Consider the following 12,219-nt stretch of genomic DNA (forward strand, 5'->3'; position numbering starts at 1 on the left):
AGCACCATGCAGAAATGGCCCAAGAGGTCTGGGATATGGTTCAAGTTCTTCAACTGGGTCTACAATTAAACCTAAACACATGCATTCTCTGGATTTCAGCTTCCTAAAGAAATTGTACTAAGTCATTTCCAAAGAATTTGCCAGCTCTAGCTTTCAAATGAAAAACTACTTCTTTTCTTCCATTTTGAAATGTTATCCAATGGAAAACCAAATGTTGCAACAAAGAAAAAGTGGGCTATTCACTTTTTCTTTGAAAGAGAAAGATTTATAAAAACATCCCCACACAACTTACATCTAGAGAGACATTCCAGAAATCTAATAATTTTAATGAATTGAAGAAACTTAAAATGGATTAGTGAATTTGTGAATTAACTGAGCACTTTTTTCTCTCTCATCTCTCAATGTCTTCTGATGTAATAATTAATTACCATTTAACAAATATAACATCATAGAATTGACCTACAGAGGATTAGTCTGCATTTCTGCAATAATACATGATTCATTTTCTCCAGCTCTAAATTTACATAAAGGAAGAATGTCTTCAGTTGTTAATCAAAGAAAGATGTCTGGGTTTTCTAAATACTGATTTGTGTGTACTTAAGTATTCCCTTTGAAGTGTTCTGACTTTAGTCTCTTTCAAATGTATACACCTCTAACCCTTTCATAAACCCCATCAATATGCCTTTAAACAATGTAATAAACATCACTAGTTTTTATGAGAACACTGACAGTGATCAGACTATGTAATATTAACCAGACATTTGGGAGCATTTATATAAATTAATTACAATCAGAGGAGTGGTGTGAGATAAGAATTGGAGTTGTATAGTTTGTTGTCACCTTGGTTTCCATACAACACCCAGTGCTCATCCCAACAAGTGCCCTCCTCCCCGCCCACCACCCACTTTCCCCTCTTCTCCAACCCCCCATCTACCCTCAGTTTGCCCTCAGTCCTTAAGAGTCTCTTATGGTTTGCCCCCCTCTCTCTCTGTAACTTTTTTCCCCTTCCCCTCCTCCATGGTCTTCTGTTAAGTTTCTCAAGATCCACATATGAGTGAAAACATATGATGTCTGTTTTTCTCTGCCTGGCTTATTTCATTTAGCATAATACTCTCCAGTTCCATTCACATTGCTACAAATAGCCAGATTTCATTCTTTCTCATTTCCAGGTAGTTTTCCATTGTATATATAAGCCACATCTTCTTTATCCATTCATCAGTTGATGGACACTTAGGCTCTTTCCATAATTTGGCTATTGTTGAAAGTGCTGCTATAAACATTGGGGTACATGTGCCCCTATTCATCAGCACACATATTTATTTTTATCAATGATCAAAGCAATAGAAAAGTAAAACAACAATTAAAAAAAAAAGAACTGGAATCGTAACCAGCATAGAGGGTTGCTCCAGGTGGTATGTAAAGTTTTTTCTATAAGATGTTTTTCAGGAGCCCAACTCAGAAGACCCACATGAAAAGGCAAAGCACCAAGACCTTTAGAAGAGGACATGATATGTGCAGACATGGGATTTAACACAGAACCATTTTGAGCCAGATCAGAGCTGAAGCATGTGCAGAATTCCCCTGAACTTCTCTACCTTTAACTTTAGAGGATTACAACACTAAAATCTGCTCTGGAGGCAGATCCTAGGCAATTTTTTGAACTTGAGACATATGCACTATCATGTAAATGTGCTAAGTATGCACAGTAAACCTGGAATGCCTAAGTAATAGAATACGTATAAGTTTCCTAGTGTATATGCAAGCTTCTGGCCTCTGCCCCATCTGCATACTAAATAAAAGCTAATTGCACTATCCCCAAAGAGATACAATGCTTTAGGAAATACCCCAGTATTCTCCTTAGTTACTGCAAGGAAATAAATGCTTCCATACCAGACTGACTGTATGCCTTGTATGTGCTACTGGCTTGCATTCACCAAGCGAAGGGACCCATTGCGTCCAGTAACAGAATGGGAGGACATGGAGAAATAATAAACACCAGTGGTATTTAGGCACTCTGGCATTATTCATGTTACAAGGTTTCACATTTTTGACAAAATTAGTGCTGATGCACTTTTCAGCATAACTGGCATTGGCAGTTGATGAATATATTAGTAATATTACCTATGGTATAACCCCAAGTAACAGCACCCATGCACCCCTGAGCAGATGTGGATGATTTAGACTGTCAGAATCCTTCCCGTGTCACACCACGAACCCCTTGACATCTTGCCAAGACCCTTTTAAAGGCCCCGGTTACATCTGTGTTTCTCAAGCTGTAAATGAGAGGATTTAACAAAGGAGTGAGAATGGTGTAAAAGGCGGAGAAGACCTTGTCTTTGATCGGTGTGTGGTAGGATTGGGGAACCATATATGTATACAGGGCGGCCCCATAAAACAAGGTCACCACCATTATGTGTGATGAGCAGGTGGCAAAAGCCTTCTTCTTCCCTTCTGCTGACTTCATCTGGTGCACTGTGATGAGAATTCGGGCATAAGAAGCAATTATCACAGAGAAGGGGATCAGCAACATCATGACACAGCAAACATACATTACCATTTCATAGGCAGCTTTGTCACCACAGGCCAGCCTCAGCATGGTAGGTGCTTCACAGAAGAAGTGATTGATCTTGCGGGAACTGCAGAACGGGAGACTCATGGTGATTGGAGTGAGGAGGAAGCTGTCCAAAGCACCACCAAACCAAGAGCTGGCCAAGATCATCCAACAGACCCGGTGGCTCATAAGAACAGGATAGCGAAGCGGGTTGCAGATGGCCACATAGCGGTCATAAGCCATGAGTCCTAGCAGGAAAAATTCAGCCCCCACAAAGCCCATGTAGAGAAAGTGCTGGGCTGTACAGGCAACGAAGGAGATAGTCCCCTTGCCCACAAGATAATTGACCAGCATCTTGGGCACAATGGTAGAGATGTACATCATGTCAATGAAGGAGAGGTGGCTGAGCAGGAAGTACATGGGGGTATGGAGGTAAGGGTCTATATGGATCAGGAAGATCATGACCCCATTAACTATCATGGCCGTGAAGAATACAACACAAATTATGCTGAAAAGGAAGCCTGAGGTTGCACCATGAGTGAAGAGCCCTATGAGGGTGAAGTCACTGGAACAGGTTTTATTGTCTCCAACCATGGTGTTAAGTTGGACCTAGAGTGAAGGAAATAAGTGGGGGGTTAAAGAAAATTCCAGTAGATAATATGAATCATTTAATATTTAAGTATAAGCATTAGTAAATTAAAATTACTTGTATAATATTAAACATTTTGTTCATGTGTATATGTTGTGGGGTGGATTTGCAGGTTCTTTCTTGGATATTTCTTCTTGTTGAGGAACAATTTTGAAGCTGAGTCTCCATGGCATGAAGACGAATGGATATTTGGCAATTGATCAGTTTAAGGGAGTGTAGTTATTATTGAAGAATGTGTGGACTCCACAGATGCTTCACCTAGAGTTGGCTTCATGTTTATTTAAAACACGGATAGGGCTGTACAACAATTGATTGAGTTAATTCAAATAACCAAATAATTTAGGAAGATGTTTTATTGAATTGGGAAGTTTATGGCAACTATGAAACTGACCTGCCTCATCTAGACATAACCATTAAGTTGTAGATATGGCTGAAAATTATGCAATATAGTAAATTGGATCACTGCATTGTCCATCTGATCATATTCAACCTTATTTTTTTCTTCACTCATTTGTTGAATTAGTAAATTGTACACCTGAAACTACTATTATACTGTATGTTAACTAACTGGAATTTAAATAAAAACAAACCAACAAAAAGATAAAGTGATTCTATTATAATAAAACACACTAAATAAAATTACAGGCATTGTTCATTAAAATACCAGAGAACCTGGGGCGCCTGGGTGGCTCAGTCAGTTGAGTGTCTGATTTTGTCTCAGGTCATGATCTCATGATCAGTGAGCTGGAGCCCCGCACTGGGCTCTGTGCTGACAGCTCAGAGCCTGGAGCCTGCTTCAGATTCTGTCTCCCTCTCTCTCTCTCTGCCCCCCCCACTCATGCTCTGTTCTCTGTCAGAAATGAATAAACGTTATTTTTTTTAATATCAGAGAACCTGAAAAAAACACACACACTAATGCCCCATAATATGAACTACTCTCAATTATAAATGTGGATTAAAATCTCCCCCAAATTAATATTAGTTATTAAACCCAGCAATGCATTAAAAAACCATATCTGCAAATCTGTTCATATAAACCCACTCCCTCTCCTTTTGTTAAAAAAAATAATGTTATTTTTGAGAGAGAGAGAGAGAGAAAGAGGGAGAGTGAGCACGAACAGGGGCTGAAGCTCAGAGCCCAACACAGGGTTCAAACTCATGAGCTGTGAGATCATGACCTGATCCAAAGTCAGACGCTTAAGTGACTGAGTCATGGGCGCCCCTCCCTCTCCCCCTAATATGCTTTAAAGTTCAGCATTATTTGTGGGCTAACGATAAAAGTCCTGAATGTGGTTTGCATGAACTTTGGTAGCCTGAATATTCAGGACTCTGTTCTCTAGTGCTTTGTCAGTTTCTCACATTTGTCTCCAAGAAAATAACCAGACTCAGAAGTCCCCCTTGCCTGGAACACAATTATTCTCTATTTATGTGGTTTCTATAATCCCAGGTCTCAGCTCACATAACTTCCCACATGGACCCTTTCTGGTGTCAGTAATAGTGTCAAATAGTCTCATGATATGTTAACATATTTGTTCATAACATCAACAAAATATTGATACACAATATCAACAAAAATGATGAAATAGCTGGTACTAAGCTTGGAGAAAAGTGTAAATTAATACAATGCACTCTTAATTGAAATTCTGATAGGAACTTGTTTCTGGAGAAACTTGGTGAAATAATTCTAAAGTGTATCTGAAAGAATGAGCATATGTTAAATGTCCAGAGGGAAAAATGTTAAAATTTGACAGTACATTCACCTCTGTAACACCTATGCAAAATATGGAAGCTGAACAACTAGACAGAAAAGACGGATTAGAAGTAAACATCCCTCACCACCACCACTCTCCAAAATATACAGGAAATCATAGCATGTAAGTGGTTGCTGCACATAAGATTTCAAATAAATGGAAGGATTAATTTAATAATATTTATATGGAAGTGAAGGAAAATCAAAAATATCACCCCAAACTCTTTCTCTGACATAAAAGTTACTTTGAGCTGAAGGAAATTAAGCAGAAGCAAACTCAGATAATTCTCTTTTCTACATAAAGGCAGAATATAAATTATCCTTTTCCTAGAGACAGACTCTTATCAGCCCAGAGATGGCCCCTAATAAATCTGCAAAAAATCTTACTCTATTTGTTCCCTCCCTTATATTTACATTTCCAATGTGCTGCTCTTGGAAGTCTAAGAGCCCTATAATTTCTCTACAAACTCATTGTTCTTTTTTGAAGATGCTATATAAGTCTCAGTTTTAAGACATCACCTTGAGTTACTTTTTTTGTTTTGGTTTCTCCTAGGTGTTATACACTGTATGCATTAATAAGCTGTTTTTCTTTTGTTGATTTGTCATTTTGTTAAAGAATCTCACCTAAACATTACATGAATAAAGGTAAAATTTTGTCTCCCCTACAGATTAAAAAAAATTACAATTTAGAGTTAAAGGTTAAGACTTTTCTTTTAAACTCACATCTTTACATCAGGTGGCTCAAAAGCTTGAGTAAAAATATATTACATTTCTAAAAGAAAACTTTTAGACAAAGAAATGTTATTTTTTCATAAGAAAAAGGAATTTTCAAAGAATGACAGTAACACTTAGAATATTCTTTATTTTAAGATTTTATTTTTAAGTAATCTCTATACCAAATGTGGGGCTCAAATTTACAACTCCAAACTCAAGAATTGCACCCTCCACTAACTAAGGAAGCCAGGTACCCCATACATTTAGGATTTTCAGTATGAGAAAGCGGGTTCATGCACTCTTACACACTGATAGCATGAGTACAAATTAAAAGATTTTCTCTAGATGTTTTTGGCAACATTTATTTTATATCAAACATCTTTTATAAACATCTACACTTCAGCTATTTTTACAAATTTATTCTGAGGAAAAAATAGTATGAAGATGTGAGTATATGCAAAGATGCTAATCAATCATTGCTTTTGACAGTAAAAATAAACTGGAAACAATCTAAATAATCAACATCACCAGACTGACAAAATAAAACTCTCTGCAGCTTACCTTGTACCTATTGATAATAGTGATGTAGTTTAGGGTTTCTGGTCATGTAAATATGTGCAGGATGTATTTTGATTAAAAACACATAACTACTCATTTACAGAAGTACATATGTATATAAAAATTATAATAATCTATACATAGTTTAGCAATTTTAGCACAGAGATAAGAAAGAATGAGCCCAAGGGCAGAGGCTCAAGAAACAGCAACCTTGAGGCTCTGCAGAATTGAATGGCGCTTGAGGAATCAGGAAGACACTTTACCAGAGCATCATAGAATCTGGTTTATTTTACTTACTGAATATTATAAACTTTATATTTAGTCCCTTTCCAAGTAAAATGGACTAGATCCTGATGGTAATCAGAGTCCCATAAACATATCTTGAATCTCTCCCTGATGCTCTCAATCTTTCTGACCAGGGAGAACACCATCCTCTTACCCCCATGATAGCTTTTCCACTTGATTCCACAACTTGTAGCAGTGTGCCTAGGGTTTCTATTTGCTCCTTCTATCTTCCCAACTACAATGTGACATATTTGAGAGTAGAGCCATCATCTAAATAGTCTTTGTATTTGCAGTTATTAGAACAGTCTTGCATATAACAGATGGTCTACATATCAATAGATTACTCCTAGAATTTAATGACTCCTATACTTAATATTTTCCCATTTCAAATGTGTACATGGGGACAATAAATATAAATATTTGCTTTTGCTACTCCCTGTGAAATCACACTGTACCAAAAAGGCTAACTTGGAAGACCTCTTAAGTCAGAACAAAACTGGGTCTCTGGGGAAGAAAGAAAGTGAATGATATCAGTCAGAGAGATGATGTTGTCAGCCATTGGTTCCCTTCTAACCACATAAATACATTATCCATGCACTTTCAACACAGCTTAACAGCATCTTTCCAACCAACAGCTACAACCATTAATGAAAAGCACTCCCACCTTTTGGATACTGCCTCTTGATGTGTCTAAAATGGGCCACAAAATGTAATACATAGAATCAGTTCATGAAATAGTTATTGGCTTTATCACAATGCTACCAGAATGATTTTCCATTTGATTATCTTTATCCTAAGCCCTTCTGCAAGAAAGTGATATTTGTTTTAAACAAGTGAATGGATATTTGTAGTTGAAGCAACAGAAAATTTGCAGCCCTCTTCAATGTTTCTATGATTATTATTACATTCTACCTATATATCTATATTATATTATAAATATACAGCATATACACATATAGTATACCTATTATACTATATCTATATACCTATTATACTATATCTATATATATATACTATATCTATTATTATACTGATGATCCCATTTTAAGTATTCCATTTTCACCTGAAAAACCTACCTTTATGTGTGCTAAATGAGTAATGTGACAGTAGTCAGAAATAGTTAAATAATAGCCTATGTTTTAAGGTTTGACTAGTTTTAGTCTACAATTGGGGCTTTATTAGTTCGGTCAAAATATTTGCCTTTGGACTCCTGGCTTGTGCTTCATCTACTTCCAGTCCATTCTTCTTAAGGTAGAGCACCCTAATTCCTTAAACCTCCACCAAAATTTCTACTTTACAAACCTATTCAATTTAATTGTTTTGGCATCTTACTTAAGTCTTCATGTTTTAAATTTACATCAAGTTTGTTGTAAATGGAGGTGCAAAAAATATCTGAATTTTATCAAACCATTGACCTTTCTTATCCATTCTCCGCCCATACCCCACCCTAGCCCCCATGCACATTATTTAAGAGATACAAATGGTTTTCTTACCCTTAGAATGTAGGTGAAGAAGGTGATAACAACAGATGACTTATATCTAGAAAAAGGTATATGAATCAAAAGCAAAACTAGTTACAGACAACATCACAAGAGATAAGAACTTAGAAAATAAGCAGATAAAATGGAACTTCCTTGGTTTCCTTATTTCTTATCCTCATAGAGGTCTCCTTCCTTCCTTGAAGTGATGGCAGGAGATTCAGGTTGAAAGACACAAACCATCAAAAAGAAGATTGTTAGAAGTATTTAAAGATGAAACCTTAACTGGAGCCATGGATTTTACACTTCAGTGCCACAAAAACTTTGGGGCACATTGCACCAGAGAACTCAAGAGAACGTTTAAATAACCTGCAGAATGTCATCATAATCATTCTGAGATTTCTTATGGAGACATCTCCTTCTAAGAATCCAAGGGTTATCAATTAAACTGGCTCTGGTTGGTACTGAACCAGACTGAGACTTCACTCAAATGTCTAAATTGTAAGCAAACGTTCCACAGCTAAAGTGATTGGGCTGAATTCTCTCCAGTATTTTTTTTTAATTAGTAGCTTGAGAACAACTATTTTATGGATGTTTCATCACCAAACACTTATGTCTTTTATTCCTCTAGAGAACAGATTAGTAATAATGGGAAAATTGCCAACGGAAGGAAAGAGAAGTTTTCATTTGGTCATTTAATTTCTCACTTCAAGAACAATTGTCAGCTCTAATCCTGTCATTTTTCTCTTTCAATAATCACCTTCTCATAAAGTCCACTCATTAACTAAATGCCACCAAAATAACTTGTACAATCACCAATTTAATAAAAGTACTGGCCAATTTGATAAGAAAGTATGTTTTTGTTTAGCCTATTGTCAGTGTAATGGATGTAAAAACCCAATTTAAGAAAGTGATTATTATGAAACCTTATTTAACATATGGTTAGAAAACAAAGTTGGTGAAAATACTTTATTCCAGATTAGTAATTCTTAATTCATGTACAAGCCACCTTTGTTTGAAAAAAAAAAAAAGCCATTGCTTTCTTTTTTTAAAAAACCATTCATTTAAAAATGCAAAAACATGGAAAATAGTTCATCACTACAAAAAGCAAAAAAATGTGCTAGTTCAATCTGAAAACTTTGATATGTTCAATTTATCTCTGGGAACACCAGACTTTGTGGTTTCAGATTAATACTTCTTGTGATTATTTAGGTATGGCCAAGATGGCAGAACAGCATGGAAGTTTTTTTATTTTGCTGTTGTTGTTGTGTTGTTGTTTTGTTTTGCATCTCTCCTCTCTGACATGCAGCCATATCAACACAAAACAATCTTGCACACCTAGAAAACTGATTTTAGGATTAACACAGCAATCTGCACAGCCTGAACCACAAAACTTGGCAAGTATGCAGTGCATAGAAGTGAACTGGGGATAGAGAAGCCACAGAGGGGAGGGAGCCATTTTTGCTTGTGGGGAGAGGACAGAGATGGGGGTAGAGTACAGGATTTATCCCTCCGCTCCCCCCTCCCAAAAAAAAGCATCTGGAGAGAAAGTGGAAAAATAGAAGCAGCCACAGGGACTGAACAGAAACAGGAGAAAAGAGGGTTTAAATTCCATGAAGACTATAAACAGCAGGAGTGCAGAATCTGAAACTCTGCAGCCCAATACCTGGAGGTGCTCTGGTGGGAAGGGAAAATCCCCGGGATCAGAGAGTGAGGCTCTCAGGGTCCTCAGGCTACATGGAGACAGGCGGTTCCCCTGCTGGGATGACATTTGGTACAAGCTGTATGGCCACCCCACAGGCGAAGGTCCCAGTGGGCCCCAGAGAACAACCAGATTCGCTGGTGCTGGAACAAGGACATTAAGGGGGAAGCCTGGTGCCAGATGTGTGTTGCAATTTTCCATAAACCCTGAAAAGATGCTTCTACAAGATTGTGCAAACGTTTTTGGTGGCAGCCTGGTCACCCAGCCACAGGTTCTGGGTATTGGTAGCAGTATGGTCTTGTGAAAGTTCCAGGGGGTGGGCCAGCACCCAGCCATTTCTTAGCAAGACCCTCCCCCAGAAGGTCTGAGTGGGTCAAAATCGCAGTCCCTCAGAAGTGAGGGGTTGGGAAACACAGTCCCATTTGAGATAAAACTCAGGACTGATGTGCTATCTGGCAGCCTGACAGCTTGGTCACAGACAGTGTAGAAGCACAAAGTATACAGAAGCTGGAGACAAAGGAGGGGTGCTTGATTGTCGGTGGTGGATAGCACAGAGTTCCTATACTAGAGACTAGGAAGCTGAGTGACACCATTTTCACTCCTCCTGCACATGTGCATACATGCTTATACAAGCCACAGCCATCCACTCCAGTAAGCTAAACAGCACCAACTAGTGGAGAACGGATCATTACATTAAATCCAGCCCAAATGGGCCAACAGCGCTCTTGACAAAAACAAGTCTCAGCCTGCTTAGTTTACGGACTATAAAGTGCTTCACAACTTAACTTCTATGGGAAATCAGATGTAAATTCAATTGTACTTCATTCTGTTCTCTGGTCTTTTTATTCATTTTTTTTTCTTTTCTTATTCTTGAATACAGAAAGGAAAAATTTTATTTTTTTCCATTTTATTAAAAACATTTTTGTTCCATTTTTTATTATATTTTTTACTTTTTTGTGAATTTTTGAAATTGTTTTTTACTTTCATTATTTCATTTTATTCTATTTTATTGTATTCATTTCTTTCAAACGTTTGAAAATTTGAAAATTCAATGAATTAATAAAGTAAATAAATTTGAATTTCCTTTTTTTCTTCTTCTTTTTCTTTCTTACTTTCCCTTTTTTCTCTAATCTATCAAGCTTCTTTCAACAACCACACCAAAACATACCTAAGATCTTGCATCTCTATTTTGATTTCTTTGTGTTGTTTTTAATTTTTTAATTGTATTTTTTTACTTTATTAATTCATTTTCTTACTCCAAAATGATGAAAGGAAGGAATTCACCCCAAAAGAAGAAACAGAAAGAAATGACAACCAGGGACTTAATCAACACAGATACAAGCAAGATGTCTGAACCAGAATATAGAATCATGATAATAAGAATACTAGTTGGAGTTGAAAATAGATTAGAATCTCTTTCTGCAGAGATAAAAGAAGTACAAACTAATCATGATGAAATAAAAAATGTTTTAACTGAGCTGCAATCTCGAATGGATGCCATGGTGGCAAGGAAGGATGAGGCAGAACAGAGAATCAGTGATACAGAGAACAAAATTGTGGAGAATAATGAAGCAGAAAAAAAGAGGGAGACTAAGGCAAAAGAACAAGATTTAAGAATTAGAGAAATCAGTGACTCATTAAAAAGGAACAACATCAGAATCATAGGGGTCCCAGAAGATGAAGAGAGAGCAAAAGGGCTGACAGAAAACTTTCCTAACCTGGGGAAAGAAACAGACATCAAAATCCAGGAAGCACAGAGAGCTCCCATTAGATTCAACAACAACAACAAAAAGACCATCAACAAGGCATATCATAGTCAAATTCATAAAATACTCAGGCAAAGAAAGAATCATGGAAGCAGCAAGGGAAAAACAGTCCTTAGCTTACAAAGGAAGACAGATCAGGTTTGCAGCAGACCTATCCACAGAAACTTGGCAGGCCAGAAAGGAGTGGCAGAATATACTCAATTTGCTGAGTTGGAAATATATGCAGCCAAGAATTCTTTCCCCAGCAAGGATGTCATTCAAAATAGAAGGATAAATTAAAAGTTTCCCAGACAAACAAAATTAAAGGAGATCATGACCACTAAACCAGACCTGAAAGAAATTTTAAGGGGGAATCTCTGAGGGGATAAAAGACAAAAAATAAATAAACCAAAAGCAACAAAGACTAGAAAGGACCAAGGACTGGAGAACAGTACCAAAAACTCCAACTCTACAGGTGATATAATGGCAATAAATTAGTATCTTTCAGTACTCATTCTGAACATCAATGTGTGAAATGCTCAATTCAGAAGACATAGAGTAACAGAAAGGAAAGAAAAAGAATAAGATTGATCTATATGCTGTTTACAAAAGACCCACTTTAGACCTAAAGACAACTTCAGATTGAAAATAAGGTTATGGAGAACCGTCTATCAAGCTAATGGTCATGAAAAGAAAGCTGGAGTAGTCATACTTATATCAGACAATCTAGATTTTCACATAAAGACTGTAACAGGAGATGAAGAACGGCATTATATCATAATTAAGG

The 12,219-nt window shown here is 36.9% G+C and overlaps 1 protein-coding gene across 1 annotated transcript; it reads right to left on the bottom strand.

The window, feature by feature from the left end:
• Positions 1-2,185: 2,185 nt before the first annotated feature.
• On the bottom strand, positions 2,186-3,145 carry LOC115500052 (olfactory receptor 2T6). The gene has a single exon (XM_030294402.1). It carries the CDS (start codon positions 3,143-3,145, stop codon positions 2,186-2,188), a length of 960 nt encoding a protein of 319 aa, XP_030150262.1.
• Positions 3,146-12,219: the final 9,074 nt, after the last annotated feature.

This window comes from Lynx canadensis, chromosome A1 (assembly GCF_007474595.2).
Source record: "Lynx canadensis isolate LIC74 chromosome A1, mLynCan4.pri.v2, whole genome shotgun sequence".
NCBI lineage: Eukaryota > Metazoa > Chordata > Mammalia > Carnivora > Felidae > Lynx > Lynx canadensis.